The following is a 22,102-nucleotide window of genomic DNA, read 5'->3' as shown; positions in this document are numbered from 1 at the left end:
AATAAATACTGTGAACGCAAAAGGATAAAAATGTGCATATAAACTGTTTTGATTTATTATCTCATCTAAAATTTGCAAAAATTTTTGGAGAATATATTGTATTCCACTGACCATTTCTTGCGGGTTCTCCCGGTCGGTCATTGTATGTACACTGTAAATGTATATGTACTGATAATACGTGACCGAAATATAGAACTGTTGAAACTTAAACTTACTTAAACTGTCTACAGATATGCATGGTGCACTGCTCACGTCACGTCTCTTGCCGTACTGAACTGAAATTTGATGTTTTTTTTTTTTGGCATTATTGGTGTGTCTGTGTGTGTGGAGGGGCCGGGGTGGGGGCTGGAAGGTATGGTGTGGAAGGCCGGGAGGGGGCTGGAAGGTATGGTGTGGAAGGGGTAGGAGCACCACAGTGTGACTCAATAATATCATGAGCTGAACCTACCATTTTCGTGGGCGAGGTCAACAAGTAATGGTATGTAATTGAATGCCTCATGTGGGCGTTTACAAACAACATGTAGCTAATTGAAATCCTCCACAACCGTAATGGCAATGGACATCAAACATCATGTGTTGGGAGTAAGCTTAGGCCTGGAATCAAGAGTCTCCGTAACTTATGACGTCATAAAGGCAATCGTAAGCAATGGCGAATTTGGACAATCTCCCGCGTGCAAAAGTGACAAAATCACCGACACACTTATACAAATTAACGTAGGAATTAAGACTCATATCGTGTCAGGATAAAATGTCAAAGGTCACGAGGTTAACAGAGGTCCACCTTGACGAATATGGTAGGCCATACGGGAAATAATTGCTGATATAATGTTCATACGAATTAAAGTTATTACGGGTATTAACTCTATTTAATAGCTGCATTAATTCTCAGCAAATCACCATGTAGCTTCTTATGCTGGTATTAAATAGAATTAATACGGGCATGATATACAATTAGTACAGTCACTAACATGGTCACTTTTGCTTCTACCCACATATTAATATGTATATGGATTGAGAACATAATCTTGTAACCAGACACAGCTACCTCAACAATGTATGATCTATGGGTCACTACTTTCAATTTGATAAAATTGCATGAAACTGAAGTGACGGAATATAATTTTAAAGAAAAAAAAATCTCAATTTTTTTCTGGGATTTCTTGAAGGTTAACCTTAACCATCCATTTAACTTCTAAAGCACCTTCCACACAATCAATTACTACTATTATATCAGAACAGAGGAAGCACTTAACAAACAGGTACATTCTGCATAGGTAAGTGACGTATAAAAGCTATTACTCAAGTGTGATGTTGTATGCACACTAATAACGAGGAAGATTGATTTTGGTTTGTTTCATAGCTGCTGGAAGTTAATGACTGCTTGAAATGATTTGAATTTGACTCTTTGTTGTGAAAGAGGTGGGTGGGGGGAGGGAGTTGGGGGGTGGAGAGAGAGAGAGGGGTGGAGACAAAGATTTAAAGTTAAGCCACTTGACTGGAGGTCCTAACAGATATCAGCAATCATTGTTTGAATCTGAGAATAAACTTCTTTATATGCTTTTGATGATTTGGAGGGAGGCAAAACTTTATGTCTGTAAAACTAAAGGACCTCTTAAATAATGCCCACTAGCTATATCACATGTTATATCACAGAGGAGTACCTAAACACACAGCATGTTTCTGACTGAAATCCTAAATGCTGGGGAGGGGGGGGGGGGGAGGGATAAGGCATGATTGTTTTGATGGAAAACCTTGTTTTGTTAGAAGTATGAAATTACTACCACTCTATAGATTTGCAAACTGTGTACAAGTTTGTCCTTTATCACCTCTTTCATAGCCCTCGCTTGATGGTCATAATTTCTAGATGTCAAAAAAAAAAATTGGATGCTGGCTTAATACAGAAACCATACATCTGGAATTTTATTGTTCTTTCTTCTTCATATAAATCCAAAGGAGCAGCACAAAGAAAATATACTAAAAACCTCTCAGATTATCACAGATACAATAAAACATGATATAATATAATGACACTTTTTTATTACTATATGATATGACATATAACATAGAAGAGACAAAGTAAAATAAGTTGGCATTGCTAGCCTAACGTGATAGTTTATATGACGGGTTGTGTCCTATACTTGTTTGTACAGTCTACCACATCAGTACTGACAAAAGGTACATAAAATGAAAGGAAAAAAACGAGATGGGCAGCATAAATAAACCACTTTCTACTCTTGTTATAATCAACAAAAAAATAAAAAGATGGAGATGTAATTTTTCACTAGAATATTAAACTAAATTATAACTATATAATATTATAACATATATTATTTATGCTAATTAACCTAGCAAGGTACATCAACAGAGACTTATTGTTGAGGTTCATAACAAACCTGCCTAGATGCAGTAATGGGGAATTTTGACTGACTTAAGATGATAATCGGTTAAGACTTCATGTTTATGTTTGTGGTTTTATATTAAGGGGTATGATTTCTAGATTTCATACTTTTAACAACAATAATATTATTTGCCTTTGGTACAGTACACCAACAGTGCGATTCTGTTGATTTCAAACCAGAATGCCAGATGAATTGAAGAATTTCTTTTTGTGGTCTCACATGTTGAAATGATTAAGAATCTAACATTTTAGAGGACTTTGATACATTGGAATAACAACATTAGTAGAGTTCATATCCTTAATATGCAGTAAACATTACCAAGATAATGCAACACTTCCACTCCTTTTACCACTGGTTAAACAAGATATGAGTAAATATGTATGTTGAAATAACATTGACTGCATAATAACTCCTTTCAGTAATTGCTTACTGCTTTATCATGTGGGTGATAAGCCTAGCCAAGTTAATTATTGATATAGACCTACCTAATTTTTGTGTAATCAATGTTCGCGTTATTTTGATCTACCCAATATGGCCGCTGATTAACTTCTGGTGACTTCAATTACGAAGCAGTTTGACCAATGTATGTGTAGAAATCATAACATAGGGCCTAGGCTAGAACTGTAGTAGGCCTAGTAGTAGTATAGTCAGTATTGCGAAGTTCGGCATACTGCGAGGTTCGGACACCCTAAGAAATACACGATTTCACCATGAAAATCTACAGGAAGAGTCAAATTTCACCAAAAAGTACTAAGCTACAGTTATTTTCTCTCCAAAATGACCCGCGTGCAAGAAATTACTTACATATTTGTCAATAAAATGACGAAGATCTATGAAGTCTGTTATAATTACTGAAAGAGCAACTGCGCCACCAATTTTATCACCAGCGCCACACTGTGGGTTGCGTGTCCGAACTTCGCAATACTCTAGCAAAGAAATACCAGTTCCACAATCACGAAGAATCTTCTTGGAAAACAACGTAAAAACAGTTTGCAGGAAAGAAAGTTTGGCCGTGTATCGTACTATAACACAATTCTCCCACCATATGAAGTATATTTTCTGGTTAATTATACCAGAAGATTTAGTTTTGGGGTGTTTTAAGTCTTAAGTGTCCGAACTTCGAAGTCACCATGCTACTACTAGTGTCACTTTTACTTTAGGCTAGGCAATTATTGTAGGCTGTACCTGGTGGATTTCTTGTTAAAGATGACATGCGTGTGGAATAAAATCGTTGGAACTCTCTGTTTACTGAGGCCAGCTCCATTGATATAATTCCGACTTCCGTTATTTTGACAGTTAAGAAAAACTCTGAATTCTGCTGTCTGCATGCGATTTATACAAGATTCCATCGTACATACTACATATAGTGAACAAGTGCGAGGTAATTGCTAGTAATTGTGTAAAGTGGTTGTGTGAAGGTTTTGCATTAGGTTTAATTCCAGTCATTCTCTCTAATGATCAATGGTGATTTATTAGACAGAACCATAGGATATGAATCCCATTGTTTAGAACGACTGGTTAAAGGAGCCCTATGTACTCTGTGATTAATGTAACTTATCTATCCTTTATAACCTTTTTGGTTTGTTTGAAAGAAAAAGTGTTTCTGAATTTCTTGATAAAAAAAAAGAAGGAAATTTGATGGTAAATGGAAAAATTGGAAATGTGGCATCTTTGAACAAATAACTAAAAAAAACCCCATCTTTGTTACATGTTAAAAGAGGAAAACCAGTGACAATGTGACAGGCACTTTCTTGATGTGGGACCCAGGATGATGTTCACTAATAACAGTATGACTTGCACAATCTGTCAATATAGTATCAAGGATACCAATTTTGTGACAGTGACACTGGCAATCCTGATATGGTAGCCAGGATGGTTATTTTTGTGACAGCATGACTGACAGTATCCATCGGCATCTGTGACAGTGTGACTGGCATTCCATTGGTATGTTAGCCAGTACTTCTATCTGTGACAGTGTGACACACAATCTTGACAGGCCAGCAAAGATGGCTACTTAGTGACAGACAGAATGGCCACATCTGTGACTGCACCTCTTGACGTGACAGCCGAGAAGGCTACATTGTGACAGTCTGACGGACACTATCTGGGCTTGGTAGCTACGATGTACTGCATTTATCAAGGAAATATTTTGGAATGCACAGAGGGTTACTAAACTGGCAATGTTTTCTCTGTGGACAGCAATACTGTACTTCATTAGGTACGGACCTGGAACTTGCCGGCTTTGGTTATGTACTTGACTCCTTTGAATGGTTTGTACTTCTGCAGATTCAATGCAAAAATGAGAAGAAAACACAGGTCACAGAATGAATAAATAACATTAAGATAAAGGTTTTTGATAAACGGCTTCATACCCATACATCATTACAAAGATATATATATATATATAGATATGAATGTGTAGCAAGTGGAATGACAGACATATATTAAATTAATAAAGATGAACACACCAGAAAAATTCCACTCCCCGACCAGTTTCGTCCTCTTGGTACTCAAGTAACAAAGTAACAAGTAACAAAAAAATTTAAAAACAAGAGCCCAAGGGCACTGTGGTTCCTTGCTTGGGGTATATGACAATACACATATTATCAAGCAAGATTGGGCTCAAATAGTCCAAGTAATTGTGGTCCTACATGTTCCCATAAAGTAACCAACACTATAGCCAACACTTTTGTGATCACAAAATGTGATCGGATTTTTGATCAAAAGGCACTTTTGAGATCTAAATATGGCGTCGAAAATGTAAGAAGTTTAAGGTCACCTACAAGCGGGTCAACAGATATGATAACATTAGTGACCACAGATGACATGACCTTTAAGTTTGAAAATGTTCCACCACCCCATTCACAACTTGTCCCAAATTATCAACCGTGTCACACCTTGGTATTGGGATTTAATTGCATTAAATGTCTAAAAATTAACTTTGAACTTGTATACATAACTTCACACACAAAGGTCACCCGTAGGTCAACCAATTGACATTTTTGATCGGTGAGACCTAAACGGAGCATCAAAACTGTAAAAATTCAAACATGTTTTCTTTGCCCATTTTCTCCCAACAAAATACTAGTTTTTTAACATTAGCTGACCTTTGGTGACCTTGGATCACATGACCGCTAAGTTTGAAAATATTCCCCTATACCATTCGCAACTTGTCCAAAAAAATCAACCTTGTCACACCTTGGCGCTGGGAGTTATTGCATGAAATGTCTGAAAATTAACTTTGACCTCCTATAACTTCACACACAAAGCTCATCCAGGGGTCAACCTATTGACATTTATGATCAGAAGGTACCTTTGACATCTGAAAATAGCATCGAAACTGTAAAAATCCAAAAAACACGAAAAGGTCACCAGAGGTCAAATTGAGGTCAAGGGTCACCCAGATGTGGGTGGACAATTGGATTACGTAGAAGCAACTCCCAACCCTAACTGACAATTCGTTCTCAAGTTATCGCAAAAATACTAGTTTTTTATCATTAATTGACCTTTGGTGACCTTGGATCACATGACCGTTAAGTTTGAAAATATTACCCTATACCATTTGCAACTACTCCAAAAATATCAACCGTGTCACACCTTGGAACTGGGAGTTATTGCATTAAATGTCTGAAAATTAACTTTGACCTCGTATAACTTTGCACACAAAGGTCACACGGGGGTCAACCCATTGACATTTATGATCAGAAGGTACCTTTAACATCTGAAAATAGCATCGAAACTGTAAAAATCCACAAAACACAAAAAGGTCACCAGAGGTCACCAGAGGTCAAAATGAGGTCAAGGGTCACCCAGATGCGGGTCGACAATTGGATTACATTGAAGCAACTCCCAACCCTAACGGACAATTTGTTCTCAAGTTATCGCAAAAATACTAGTTTTTTATCATTAATTGACCTTTAGTGACCTCGGATCACATGACCGTTAAGTTTGAAAATATTCCCCTATACCATTTGCAACTTGTCCCAAAATATGAACTGTGTAATACCTTGGCACTGGGAGTTATTACACTAAATGTCTGAAAATTAACTTTGACCTCATATAACTTAACATACAAAGGTCACCTTGGGTCAACTTATTGACATTTTTGATCGGTGAGACCTAAATAGAGCATCAAACTATACAAATTCAAACATTTTTTCTTTGCCCATTTTCCCCTCCCAAAATACTAGTTTTTTAACATTAATTGACCTTTGGTGACCTTGGATCACATGACCGTTAAGTTTGAAAATATTCCCCTATACCATTTGCAACTTGTCCAAAAATATCAACCATGTCACACCTTGGAACTGGGAGTTATTGCATTAAATGTCTGAAAATTAACTTTGACCTCGTATAACTTCGCACACGAAGGTCACACGGGTGTCAACCCATTGACATTTTTGATCGGAAGGTACCTTTGGTATCCAAATCTAGCATCAAAACCAAACATTTTCTTTTTTGCTCGTTTCCTCCCAAAATAAGCACATTTTTTCTAATGTGACCTTTGACCTTTTGACCTTGGTTTCAGATGTAGTTTAATCTCCTGATTCAAAAAAACAAAACGACAAGTCTGTGCAACCATCCTAACTCCGACCGAAAAACTTTGACCCCATATAACTTCGCACATAAAGGTCACACAGGGTCAACCTATTGACATTTATGTTCAGAAGGTACCTTTGACATCTGAAAATAGCATCAAAACTGTAAAAATCCCCAAAAACATATAAAGGTCACCAAAGGTCAAATTGAGGTCAAGGGTCACCCAGGTGCGGGTCGACAATTGGATTACATTGAAGCAACTCCCAACCCTAACGGACATTTCGTTCTCAAGTTATCGCAAAAATACTAGTTTTTTATCATTAATTGACCTTTGTTGACCTTCGATCACATTACCGTTATGTTTGGAAACAATGCCTTACCCCATTCACAACTACTCCCAAAATATCAACCATGTCGGACCCTGTCAATGGGAGTTATTGCTGTTTTTAATATATTGGTTTTTGGCATCTAACTGACCTTTGGTGACCTTTGCGGGCACCAAAAACAATAGGGATCTTCCTCTTACTATGGGCTATCCACCCAACAAGTTTCATCATGATACATCATTTCCTTATTGAGATATCGTGTACACAAGCCAAGCGTCACATACACACACACACACACACACACACACACACACACACACACACGCCAAGTTGAACGCATAGGTTCCTTGCTTTGCAAAAAGCAAGGAACCAAAAAAACTCAAGTGCAAAATACAAAGATGAAAGTTGTTTTAATTACCTCTCCGTACATGTCGAGTCGGTTCACTTTAACACCTGAAATTGCAAGTTGCTGTATCTTAAATTGCACCTAAAAATATGAAAACCAGAGAAAACTAAAATGTTAAAAAATAAAGTTGAGAGGGGGGGAAGATAACTACTTTACTGTTGAATTTTATTATTGGATTTGCCAAAGTCTGAAGATCACAATTGTGTCTGTTAATAGAAAGATGGGGTACCTGGAAATGTAATCCATTAATTGTCCACCAAAATAACACCACCAATGAGTAAATTCTGCAAAATACTTCAAAGATATCTTTAGTGAGATAGAGGGGTATTCAACTAGGTATGAATGTTACAGGATTTGCTCAGACATAATGAGAAAAACATTGCAAGCAAACACAAAACACAGCTATAAACTGCAAAAGTGATAAAAACTTGCAGAATGACCTTATATAGTTATAGTGCCAGTTGTTCAGTTTTACAGTCTTGTATCAAGACCTGAGGCCTTCCCACATGATTTAACAAAAGATACCCCCTTGTCCTTGGTAACTTGTCACACCCCACTCTCAACTGTTTACAATTCGAACAGTCTGCTCATGGGCACTACAGTGTACCACATCTACATGTCTCCAGGGAGACATCCCATAGTGTGCAACACATCCATGTGACCCCTGGTGGACATCCCATAGTGTGGACCACATCTATGTGACCCCTGGAGTACATCTCACAGTGTGCTTGCCTAATCCTTAACATTTAACAGGCTTGTGTGAGGGTTTTGTTCTCAGAACAGATTTGATACAAAAACTATGGGAATAACATTGTGAGAGTGAAGAGCACAATACCACTACTAAATATCATGTGCAATCATGGAAGGAAAGATTTAAGCAACAAACAAATGGATAGCCCATCATTCAAACCTTTCCCAATCCTCTCCTGAACAACGAAACACACATGGTACGCATATATTACAATTAGCTGAATAATGAAACACACATGGTACGCACATATTACAATTAGCTTGAGAGAGCAAAAAGTAACTTGCCTCAACTACATGATACACTATTTTATGTCTTGCTGTGCATGCCATTAACTCAGTTCTCCAATCATTAAATTTTGATAAATTTATCAATGGCAATTTAACTATAAGTAATTCTTAATACTTAAAGGGTTCTTACAGCTGCTAACCAACCTGAAGGAAAGCCCCTTTAAACCTTTTCAGTGGCTAGTCTCCAATATCAATATTCTGCATGTTTACTTGTCGATGAGCCTAGTTTTCGAAAACGTCTCACATAGAATGTATTACCGTTTCCTACGTGATTAGACTAACCAGTTCAATCCTGACTGTGAGAATCTTACTAAAGCTTCGTTAACATCTTTCACTTACATTTATAGCTGGGTTGGCCTCGGGAGGTGGCATGCCACTCTGCAGAGATATCTGAGCATAAAATTAAAATAAAATACAAGGATGACTCACATGTTGACCTTATGAATATTTATAATTCTGCTAGGGTTAACAAATAAACGTCAACCATTATTATTAATTGAGACTAAAGTGGGCCACTTGTCACATGACCTGCTTCCGCTTGAAGCTTTGGTCAGGCAGCAATGTTCCAGTAAACTAGATGTCTACTGATCACATGTTAAATTCATATTGTCAACTGACATGTACATTAAAGGGTCAGGTGTTGTAAGCTGGTTACTCTTTCAAATATAATAATCAATAATCATAATAATAATCAGCAGTTATTTTTACGACGCTTAAGCGACCACAAATGTGGGAGAAACCCGCAAGGGCTTATGGATTACAACTTACACATCAGGTGGCTTCCAATTCAACATTTTAACTCAAATTTGGAATCTTTTCAAATTAGAAAGTCATTTCAGACGGGAAAGTCGTAGATTGCTCTTGGATGAAAAACTCATCTTACTATGACCCGGCCGGGAATCGAACCTCCCGATTGCTAAGCCTCATTGCTACAAATGCCACCGCCTTTATCCACTCAGCCACAGCACCGGCAATATGATGAGCAGATTTGTCAAGTGGCTTGGTATAAGCAAGTTTTTTATCATAATGGAACACATAATCTACCATCAGGACTCAGGAGTACATATTTTGCCAGCAACCATATCACACAGGTTTATTCCATACATAAAATGACTACTAGACAAGCACATGGCCGACATCTCTGCAGAATCTTGCAAATTCAAGAAGGTTGCCATGGGTTGACCAATCATTTCACAGGCACAATAAGAAACAAACACAACGAAAATAAAAAGAATTACACATTCGCCTAGATGCACACAGACCCCTAGTGGCAATAATTTAGGGTTCCAATTTGTGTGTTTAGCAGTTTATTGAGGGCTCTATATTTGTCCAGTCTTCTTGTTACTGTGAACAATACAAACATGCCACAGATATTTGCACTTCTATAGCCCAATAAATAATTGAAATGATTCACTGCATTATGACTGCGAAGTTTGTCATAGAGAGCAGCAAGTCCGCTCGGGTTAAACTTATCAGATAAATTGATTCATCTCACCGTTCCCTTGATGGTTGGAATCTGTTTCTGGGGATTGATCTTTCCGACCTCCCAGCGGAGGGTCTTGTTGACCGGGTCAAAGCTGTAGGTGCCTTGATTGGGTGTCAGGCTCATGTTTAAGACTTGCTTAGGGAAATCTGACGTCACAACCACGTCTTCGACCTGCACAAGAATATAAATGGAAAGAAGAAATGGACAGATGTACGGAGAAACTTACAGCCAATTTTTGAGGTGATTTTTGTCAATTGTTGATATCGTTCGATAATAAAAGCCTATTTACCAACGATAAAAACTGTAAGAATATTAGCACTGCTAAAATGCTTTTTTCATGTTTCTAATGTTAACATGAAAATGTTTCTTGGCAAAGACATCTTTTACATCAGATGGAACTTTTTCACCTTTGACTTGATAAGAAAATATAGCATTATGACCTAGTTTTAAAAAACTTATTTTAAGATTCGGTAAAACTATCAGAGCTTCGCAAACAACCGCAAAAAAGCTGATGTAATCACCTGTAATCGCAACATTCAAACAATCAATTCTTGTATAGCAAGGCATAGTGATTACATAGCCGAATCATAAAAGAGACTTGTGAGATCAAGTAAGAAATACTACTTCCTTGCAAAACTGGTAAACATTGTCTACTAAAAATAACCCAACTATTATATCAATTTTATAAGACACAATTGACATATGCTTTATCAAACAAATCATAATGCAAAAAAACACAAAAAAACACCCCACTTATCACACTTTATCCTGATAATTTCATGATTTGAAAATCTGATCTGATTTGAAAACTTGTGACTGCTGCTTCATCCTCCTAGATAAAACCTTTCATTCCAAAAGACTGACGGATACGAAAAGAAGGTATTTTTACAAAGTTAACATGGCATGTTTAGACCACTTCCCGAAAGTAAGTACCAGCCACAAATCTATTCTTTCCCCTCAACCTAATTTACATCATAAAAGGAGACTTGTTCTGTAATGTAAAGGTACTGTCTAATCACAGTAACCTGAACAACTTCTATCCAGCATCAGATAGGCAAAATTCATGGTTGTTTCAAGAGACCTAAACACAGCAGCAACCAGCAACACAGACTATCGCGGTTTTGATGCTCAGTAAACAGAACCCCGGTTGGACTGTTTACCAGTTAAACCATTTGAAAGTGGCACAATCTAGTGATTAATTACTCTACTTTTGTTATACATATGTTATAATAGAACCTTACCAGTTTTCCCATGGTTTGCTTTGGTCCAATGCTGAGTTCAAATTTACCCGAACCCTCTCGTATCGTTATGTTAGGACGCACGTAAACCGGAATAGCTGTTAAACTTAACAAGAAAAAAAACACAATATTTACATTAACGATATACTCATCTACACTTCATGACAAATAAAAAATAATGTTACATTATTGTGAACAAACCTTACATTTTTTGAATGAAGGCATACAAAGCAAATAACATGTACCAATATCTAACAAACATTTTTGATGATGTTGTTAATAAGGCTTTATCTTATCTCCAAATAGGTAGTTTGCGGCAATCCCAAAATTTCAGTAAGTTTTGAAATGTTTTCTGCTTATAAGTTTGGAAGAGTCTTTATCAAACTTCAGCACAATGCTCGATCCAACTTGCATGACTTTTTCCAAGTTTTCCATGACAAGAAGATCTCTCCTAACATGCATGTCCATGGGTGCTGGATAAACGAGGCTACAGAATACACATACGACATCAGTATTGAAATTATTACCATAGCATCATGTAAGGCAACTGACACAATAATGGCCTGTCATACCACAATATGCTATGGTATGTCATGATAAGCTAAGCTCTATCATGCTATGCTATGACATATGCTTTGCCATGCTGTGATGCTATGCTATGACAGTTGCTATGCTGTGCTGTGATGCTATGTTTGTCACGGTATGCTACTGTGCTGTACCATGCTCTGCTATGTCATGCTATGCAATGTTGTGATGATATGCTACTGTATGTCACAGTATGCTACAGTACTATACCAGGATATACGCTATAAACTCTTTGCTGTCAGGCAATGCTATGACATATGCTATGCCATGTTATGCAATGCTGTGATGCTATGCTACTGTATGTCATGGTATGCTACAGTACTATACCAGGCTAAAATCTTTATACTCTTTGCTGTCAGGCTATGCTATGACATATGCTTTGTCATGCTATACAATGCTGTGATACTGTATGTCGTGGTATGCTACAGTGCTATACCTTGCTCTGCTATAAGCTATATGCACTATGCTGTTATGCTATGCTATGACATGCTATGTTGTGATGCTATAATACTGTATGTCATGGTATGATACAGTGCTACACCATGCTCTGCTATAAGCTACATCATGTACACTATGCTGTTATGCTGTGCTATGACATGTTATGCGATGCTGTGATGCTATGCTACTGTACCGTGCTCTGCTATTAAGCTGTGTCATGTATACTATGCTGTCATGCTATCCTATGTTGGACTTACTTTGATGCTCCTATATGGTATGAAAGCAGTCTGAAGTTACCATCAGGTGGAACAAAAGATAACACTCTCTCGGACTGCGAACAAAACAACATAAAAAGAAATAGAGAAACCATCTCAGTACAGAGAACCTGTTTTAGAGAGTTTTAACACAATCAAACCTAATATCGGAATCACATTGTGGAATAGAGAAACCATCTCAGTACAGAGAACCTGTTTTAGAGAGTTTTAACACAATCAAACCTAATATCGGAATCACATTGTGGAATATGTGTCAGCATGTGATCAGTGACGGAGCAAAAGACTTGTTATTTAAGACAAGGCAAAAAAGATATGGCCATAAAAAACTGAGGGGTTACTTCCCCAGACTTGTCTGATGTTCAGCTTGAGTCTCCTTTCATTGGAATTTTGGCCATGTGATTGCTCTCTTGTTTTTACAAGTTAAGTTTTAATTTTGAAGCAGGATCCATTTTTGTAAACTTTTCTTCTGGATGCAAATGGGTAACTGAACGATTTTAATAAATACCCAAAAAACACAGAAATTGTTTCAACTGTTACGATGTCAATCAACCAGCTCTTGCCAAAACATTGGTGAATTTTACCCCAAGTAATAACAAGTTTCTTTCCTGCCTCTGACCTTGCCCTCCCCCCCCCCCTTCCTCCTCTCACTGCCCACATTATGATAAGGACAATTAGCAGAGAAAGTTTAAAAATTCACATCTACCACTTCAGCTCTTTAATATTCCAGCACAAATTTCAAACCATTTATAAATAGGAAGCTTAAAGGAAGAGACCTATTAAAAGCTGTACTTGCGTTTGGTAGTGACTTCTTATCATTTTTACCAGCCAGATAAGATTCACACATAATTGGATACCCTTTAAACTAACTAGAAGATTGCAGATCTAGATACTAGAATACTATTCACTCAACAGCGTGTTATTGTAGTTGCCATTGCACTAACTTTGCCACAATTAACTGTTAACGAACGATTAGATACACCAGCAATTTAATCTACTGCTTAATTTCACCAAAGTAGCACCAGGAAGAATGATCAAAACTTAAGGCTTTTGTACTTGAACAGCTGTAACATTCCATTACATTTTTGAGACACAAAATTTTCTGGTTTGTACTACAGAGTTGGCATAACTCAATCATTGAGAGCAGCCAACTGAATTTATGTAACATCCATTTGATTTGTTTATGGATTGGTCATTTTCAATTGTGTGTAAACACCGTAATGGCTTGGACACATCATTACAACACAATGCAAACAACAGTTTTCACAGTCTTTGTGTATCTTCTTCTTTTGCCTTCCACAAAGTTGGTGTACTCAATAACGTTTACAAAATTTGTGGTAAGGATGGATTAAGCATAGATTTGGTCGATTAAAGCGACAAAGGTTGGATAACAGTTTTCACACGTCCATCTTTGGAACCAGGTAAACCTTGTAGTGTGACAAGGTTGAAAGCAAACTGTACCATAAAGGGAACCATATTGTTATAGTAATCCTAATACAGAGTACAAGTCCAAAATGAATTCACTTACTTCCCATCTCTTGTACCTCACACAGGGGTGAAAGCTGACGTCGTCAAGGAGACGGTGATTCACGAAGGACATGGTAAGGTCAGGCATTCCGGAGAGTTTGACCGAGGAGTCGACGTACCCCTGGATCTCTGCAAAGACCGTCGACCCCTGAAGAAATGACACAAGAGGGATGAATAGACTTGTTCAAAAACAATGGAATCTGCATGCATTGTCACTAAATTGATGAAGTCTTTAACATTTCAATTAATATTAGTATTTTGTTCCCTGTAACACTAATACACTTTCCTTTCACAATGATAAAATCCAAACAGAAAACAAAAGCATACTACTAAGAGGTTCCACCTCCACGTGGCTACTTGAACATTATTACTCACTCAGGGAATCATTTATCCGGTATCGTAGCATAGCAAAATACTATGCAAACTGGCAAACTTGCTATACCAGTACAAAGATCAATGGTAGTTTTTTACACAGGGAACTATAATACTTTATATATGGGACAAAATTCAGAGCCTACAACACTGCTACACAAACTTTGACCAATAAATCATTTTCTGCTCACTGCAACAACAGCAGGCCCTGACTTAGACAATTGTCTATTGTTGATGTTTCCTTTTGTTTGTTTTCCCTATATCTGTCTTTTTGTTCAAGGGGACCTTTCATAAGCTAGTTATAGCTTCTTTGGATTCCCCTTAACCTATTTTATCATTTTAAATTCATAATGTCTTTAGTTTCAAGCTGATTAAAGGTACACCTTATCCCACTTTTCTGTATAACTATTCATACTTATTATGTTAAATGACGATGGTTGAAATAAAGTTTTTTCAAATAAAAAAAATAGTTACGAAGCCATCGTACTATGAGTCCCAAACAGAACAAGTTTCTTCTCCATTGTTAATGGGAGTTGTTCATCATCAGCATACATAAGGTACATATAATGATTGGCTTTGTTTCTCCTTTCAAAATTAAAATGTCTTTCTTGAGTAGCCAGGTGGATAAAGGTAGTGGTACGTTAGGTGGTGTTACCCTGCATCTAGGAGGTGCAGGTGGCATTACCCTGCATCTAGGAGGTGCAGGTGGCATTACCCTGCATCCAGGAGGTGCAGGTGGTGTTACCCTGCATCTAGGAAGTGCAGGTGGTGTTACCCTGCATCTAGGAGGTGCATGCTGGGTTCCAGTTCCAACTAGGAAGGAGTACGGTAGGTCTATTATTCATGAGCAACAACTATGTACGGAATAAAATTATGCCTGTTTGTGTAGATCCCTCTAACTTCTATATACCCTGAACAACAACCTGCTAATAAACCATTGATGCCTTTAACATCAATATACCCTGTAGAAATCCAAGTTATTCAGTCTGACACAATTGACATTTTTACCTACTACAACAACATACAATTGTCATATTATAATAGGAAGATGAGGAAGAATTTTAAGTTATTGTGTACAAGAAATTCCCTCGGGTAGCTGGACGCTTTTCTCTTTTCCTAGAGTAGAGGATGTTTTAATAACTTCTTGAAGGTTGGTTTATACTCACCATTTTGTCGATGATGCAATCGACTTCCTCGATCACATCAAAGTAGGCTTCGTTATTGGTGTATTTAACACCGCTACGTCTCCACGGGACATTGGATAATTGACCGGTGGGCAACGTATCACTGACACTAAGGGAAAGACAAAAAAATATCGTAGACTGGTTATGTATATGAAAAAACAAAACAAATGTTGTAAAACAGTGAAATCATAATTACCAAACTGCACATTGAATATGCAAATCAATATATATCCCATAGGAAGAAAATCAACTGGGAACTTTTGACTAAACATTTTTTTTTTGAAAGGATCAAAGAAACATATTGAAAACTTAAAATTGTTAATAAGAATCCCTTATTATTGTTTGGCAAAGCATTAGGTCACTGATTTTAATTCTTTTATTGTCAAAGAAATTCTGTCCTCTTTTAAAAACAGTGAAATGAACTGTTTTATTTATTAATGTGTTACATTGATAATGATACAGTGTTGTCTTCACAACAAGTTCACATTTACTTTCAAAAGTCAGATAAACTTACTTGGAGCTTCCTGTTACCATGTTCACTGCAGTTCTCAGAATATTTGGAGGTTTGATCAATTCTTTCAGAATGTTTGATTCTGTCGCCAAAGGGAAGCCATTGTCCAACATCTCCTCCAACAACTGAAAATAACAAAAGAAACAAATTAATTTCATTTCACTTTGGCCCTGCACTCCTAGAAGGGTACGCTATTGCTAATACTTCCAACTAGACACAGCTCGAAGGAACAATGATTCCAGTGAGCTAGAACAATTTTAAACAACTGTATTCAATATAAGTCTTGGGTTTGTTGACTGGGATTTATTTCTACAGATGCCGATGCCCGATGGTATCAAGCTTTCGACCTGTTCAAAGAGTGAAATCTTATAACTAGCTTGGCCTCTGTATATTCAATCATAATGTATGCAAAAGTATGCAAATGTATGCAAAAGTTCAAAGAGCACTGTCCTAGTAGTTGAAAGACTTGTTTTTTGAAGGAAAGTGGAATTTGGGGATGAAACACTACCAGTTTATTTTAGGAGGACAAGGTTAAATCACCCTAAGAGCAAAACAATTTTAAAACTGTCAAAGAAAAAAGAAGAAAAAACACCCCCAACTTTATAATTTTCTCACCTCATAGACAACAACATAATTTTCCTTGATGGAAGTTTCCGTGCAATCACTGAAATAGTCTTCGAATGTGTTTATGATGCGATGAAGGAATTCAATCACGAATAGAGGAGAGACTGTAAGAAGAGGACAGAAATAAGCCTGGTTACTACAGGAATTCATATAATTATATATACAGGACAGAATTATATTACAATGTCACTAATAAGAACATCCCTCACAGGAACATTCCCAAAGTATATCAAACATAGGTACTTGCTCTGTTTGCAGGGAATTAACTCTCAGCTTCACCAAGTTCAAAAAGAAATAATTCAACCGTTTGAAATTTCAGTTTTAGTTTGCACCACAGCCTTACAGTACAGTTATTTATGATAGATACTTAATGAGGTAGTAGTATGGTGTGGCTATCACCTGTGTACTCACCTTCAGTTTGTACTACAGCTACAAAGTACAATTGTTTATGATAGATACTAATGAGGTAGTAGTGGGGTGTGGCTATCACCCATTTACTCACCTTCAGTTTGTACTACAGCTACAAAGTACAGTTGTTTATGATAGATACTAATGAGGTAGTAGTGGGGTGTGGCTATCACCCATTTACTCACCTTCAGTTTGTACTACAGCTACAAAGTACAGTTGTTTATGATAGATACTAATGAGGTAGTAGTGGGGTGTGGCTATCACCCATTTACTCACCTTCAGTTTGTACTACAGCTACAAAGTACAGTTGTTTATGATAGATACTAATGAGGTAGTAGTGGGGTGTGGCTATCACTCGTGTACTCACCTTCTGTTTGTACTACAGCTACAAAGTACAGTTGTTTATGATAGATACTAATGAGGTAGTAGTGGGGTGTGGCTATCACCCATTTACTCACCTTCAGTTTGTACTACAGCTACAAAGTACAGTTGTTTATGATAGATACTAATGAGGTAGTGATGTGGTGTAGCTATCACTGCTGGAACATCTTCATTACTGGAAGCCTGAAAGGAAAGTAGCATATTGGACAGTTAATATCAGTAAAGATTTAGGAGTACCTAGTTCTGTAAAAAAAAAGGTACTGGATATAGTACTTTATATGCATTGTATCATATACTATATCAAAGACTTTATCAAGTACTGTATTTAGAGTAGTACTGTATCTAGTACTGTATTTACAGCAGACTTACTATATCTGGTACTGTACCAAGTACTGTATCTAGTACTGTATCTAGTATTGTACCAAGTACTATATATGATACTTTATCAAGTACTGTATCTAGTACTGTATTTACAGTAGTACTGTATCTAGTATTGTACCAAGTACTATATATGATACTTTATCAAGTACTGTATCTAGTACTGTATTTACAGTAGTACTGTATCTCGTACTGTATTTACAGCAGACTTACTATATCTGGTACTGTACCAAGTACTGTATCTAGTACTGTATTTTTTTAGTAGTATTGTAACAAGTACTATATATGATACTTTATCAAGTACTGTATCTAGTATTGTATCTGTATCTGCAGTAGTACTGTATCTGGTACTGTACCAAATGTGTATGATACTTTATAAATGCTGTATCTAGTACTGTATTAGTAGTACTGTATCAAGTACTGTTTGAAGCTTTATCAAGTACTTCATCTAGTACTGTATCTTCAGTAATACTGTTTATTACAGAATATTATTCTGTGGCATATTTTCAGTCATACCACAATTAACTGTTCCACTTGTTCTTATTGGTCCTCTGTTGTAAAACTGTATACTGGGTGACATCAGAGCCTTGTGCAATGTACATGCAACATTATGCTTTGTGATTATATAGATCGCCCAAAACACTACCATAATACATCTTCCTCTCTCTAATTCTTACAAACTATTATTGTAACTCTACATTACTATTTAATACAAAAGATTTAGCCAAACTGTATTACACATTTTCAAATCACTTTCATGGTGATATGAATTCATTCACTACAAAAGATAAACTTACTTTTTCTTGAGCCTCAAAGAAGTAGTCACAAACAGACCTACTGATGACACTCTTCCAGTGTTTCTCCATAAAGATGTCGCTGTAGAAAGATTAACCACAAAAGAAACTCACAAACAGTTAAAAATGATTCAGTGTTTCATTTCTGGATCTCAAACATTCTGGCTTCCAAAAAAAAAACAATGCTTAAACTTTATACTGTAACTAATACAAATGATTCTTAAAAAAATAAAACTGTTAGCAAACTGCTTATCCACTAGAAAGCCTGTGTAGGAGAATGTGTAAAAGTAAGTTGGCCTGACGTTTCGATCCTAGCAGGATCTTCTTCAAAGGCTAAATGACAAGTAACAGTAACAGAAGGGACAAAAAACAGTAACAGAAGGGACAAAAACGGCACTGTGCGTGTTTTTGTTTTTTGTTTTGTTTATTCCTTACAGAGATACAAGGCCAGTCAGAAATATTTCTGTGGGTATCTGAAAATTTAACAATTTTATCTGATTTTCATCATGAATGTTTTTTGTGGATTGATTCCTGCGATTAGCTTGAAATAGTTTGTGTCTTGAGACTTTAAAATATCTGGTGTATTTCTAGGCAAATAAAGAATTTTATTTCCTGCGCCTGAAGGTTCCGTCTTTAAGATTTTGAAGAAAGAAGGCAATTCAGCCCAAACTGTTGATAGAAATATGGGCAATGTTAAACGATGCATTCCTATTTATTTTGTAGCAAGGAAAATTACATTCCTTCTTAACTTTTGCGACATTCAGAAAAAAGCGATTGAAATGTTGCACCATTAGGACTCCTCGATGGCACCCATCTAGTGGCTATAGCATATAACACTTAGGCCAGGCCTAGCCTATATCCTTGTACTAACTTAGGCTGTTTAAAAGGGAGAAACTATAGAAAACTGGGCCTCTCCGGAGGCCGATCCTAGCTTCTTGATGCAAGGATGCCCAGTCAACATTGCCAGAGCTAACTGTACTTTCTCCTTCACCCACTTGCCATCATATATTCAAACTCCCAAGTTGCCATAATATTAATAGAATCTAGCCTTAGTCCAAGACTACAGTACTTAATATCCTGCCGTGGAAGCACAGATAAGGCCAAGGCTGGTAATTTGACCTAGTTTCGAATGAGGTGTAACAGAAGTGTTAAACATCACCATTGATCCCAGAAAATACACACACAGCTTGCTACAGTCCGTTATTAGACACTAGTGTACAGTCAGAACATACAGCTGCGGTCAATACCCACAGCACAGTATACAAACGATACAGCGATGGACATCTCAGGTCCAGCTAAAGATAACAATTAAGGTATCACGTTTCATAACTGTCTGCATTTTGAAGCGACACGAACAAAACGTCACTTGTAAGCGACAGAAAGTTAACTTTTTCAGATGGATGCATGCGATTTGGTCTTCAATGCCTTTAAAAGCAGAATTTACTTGCATAATATTAATGGACCTCCTATAATAGCAATATTTTTTATGCAATAACTTAATATTCAGTTCTCCTATTCATTCTTTACATTGGACACAAACGAATAACAGTTTAGGCCAGCCTAGATATGTATACGGCTTACTTTGACTTTTGAAAATGTTTTGTAAATTTACATCATCGTTTGGCATCAGATTTGTAAAAAAACACGCATGTGGAGATTTTCTTGGATACGGCCTACTTCAACTTCATGTTTGCTAACTTTCTATGATACATGGTATAAAAATCATGAATTTCAATAGAGCATAATGCAGAACAGAAGTACACAGATCCCTCGAATAGGGCCTAGCCTATACCTTCAAATTCAAATGAGTGAAACTGCTGAAAGGTTATCACTATCAATCTGCTGAAATAAGTAACAACCTTCAAGAGTGGTGTACCACTTTAATACTTAAACAAAACGTTGGATTTGGTCATAATGCTGTCCTCAGTAAAGCCTACCTTAGGCCTGTACTGTAGTGATACTGCCTAGGCTACAATGTTAGTTGTAAGCTATAGCCTAACCTAAATACTACTACCATTTCTAGCCTACTTTTGGCCTAGTCAGGCTACGGACAAATACAGCATAGGCTATGTTAGACATTTCTGTATGAAGAAAACTCACCCAGAAGCGTTAATTATAAACAAGCTACTGATCATTTTGAGATCAGATAGGTAGGAATATGCGGGAGAAAAAGGGCTAGTATTAAGTCCAGTCAGTCACCTCATAAACCGTGATGTGTAACTGTACGTAACTTATCGAGTGGTATAGGCTCATATGATCAATAACAGAAGTTCAATAGCCGACCCTATTATATGTATGCATAATTAATAACACTACAGTATATGGGACATCCCCATATGTAAGCAGCGTCCGTAGCTAGTGCTTGTTTTGGTAACTTGTGGGATAATTCGCTTCAAACAAAATAAGATGGTACAACTGTCGCAGTATTTCGAACACTTACAGACTAAAGACGTAATCTAAAGTTGGGACTTCGTCGACCTTAAAAACTAAGTCTAACTTCGAGCCTGGTACTACAAGTGCGAGTTACGGAAATACTAGGATAAAAAGCATACTATAATAAAAGTTGACCAAATGAGAATGAACAAACTCAGGGTGAGGGCAAGGTGTTGTTGGTTTGGTTTACTCAGGTCTCTACAAGAATAGCCTAACAAATAACAATTAGACCTAGGCATTGCGTAGCCTAAAGTTAAGGCGACCAAAGTTAGACAATTAACCCATGCCTACAACTCCTACTCCTAGACAACATTGTGTCTTGTGGTAAATTCGAATAGAAAATTATTAAGCCTAACTCTTGGTATCTATAGAGTCTATAGCCAAAGTTTGCTCTAGGAGGGTTGACTATGACCTGCCGTCAACTTCTACTTTCTAGTAGGCCCTAGGCCTAGCCCTAAAACATTTTGTCCATAAATAGTGAAACTCCTCTAGCAAGCATTTCAGTGTCAAAGTTGTGACTGCTTGAGGATCCAGTAGTGACTACTGCAAGTATAGTATGATTTGGACCATTACTTGGGATCCAACAGCAGGTCACAACAGTACTATCATAATTACCACTTCATTGGGCCTGTAAACTATGACATGGATTAATTTAACTAGAATTTGTGTTGTCAAAGTTAGTCACATGGATGGAGAATTAAACAGCTCTGTACCACAGAGTAAATTCGGAAAGATTATTAATTATAATCCTCAGCTGTTATAA

General features: G+C 37.0%; 2 protein-coding genes across 2 annotated transcripts in view; one reads left to right on the top strand and one right to left on the bottom strand.

Annotated features, from left to right (window-relative positions):
- Positions 1 to 1,896: 1,896 nt before the first annotated feature.
- On the bottom strand, positions 1,897 to 21,164 carry LOC139963624 (AP-3 complex subunit mu-1-like). Its single transcript, XM_071964603.1, has 13 exons — positions 21,007 to 21,164; positions 18,910 to 18,988; positions 17,812 to 17,917; positions 16,937 to 17,049; positions 16,325 to 16,446; positions 15,793 to 15,919; positions 14,256 to 14,402; positions 12,713 to 12,786; positions 11,436 to 11,538; positions 10,204 to 10,365; positions 9,048 to 9,098; positions 7,683 to 7,751; positions 1,897 to 4,679 (listed from the first exon to the last, which is right to left on the bottom strand). Exons 1-13 carry the CDS (start codon positions 21,039 to 21,041, stop codon positions 4,614 to 4,616), a joined length of 1,254 nt encoding a protein of 417 aa, XP_071820704.1. The 5' UTR covers positions 21,042 to 21,164; the 3' UTR covers positions 1,897 to 4,613.
- Positions 21,165 to 21,332: 168 nt separating this feature from the next.
- Positions 21,333 to 22,102, top strand: part of LOC139963616 (ATP-binding cassette sub-family C member 4-like) — a 32,707-nt gene continuing 31,937 nt past the window's right edge. The window contains exon 1 of the mRNA XM_071964571.1: positions 21,333 to 21,498. The gene's annotated coding sequence lies outside the window, so the exon portion shown is untranslated. The remainder of the gene's footprint in view (positions 21,499 to 22,102) is intronic.

The sequence above is a fragment of the Apostichopus japonicus genome, chromosome 22 (genome assembly GCF_037975245.1).
Source record: "Apostichopus japonicus isolate 1M-3 chromosome 22, ASM3797524v1, whole genome shotgun sequence".
Taxonomy (NCBI): Eukaryota; Metazoa; Echinodermata; class Holothuroidea; order Aspidochirotida; family Stichopodidae; genus Apostichopus; species Apostichopus japonicus.
This window is presented reverse-complemented; position numbering and strand designations above follow the sequence as displayed.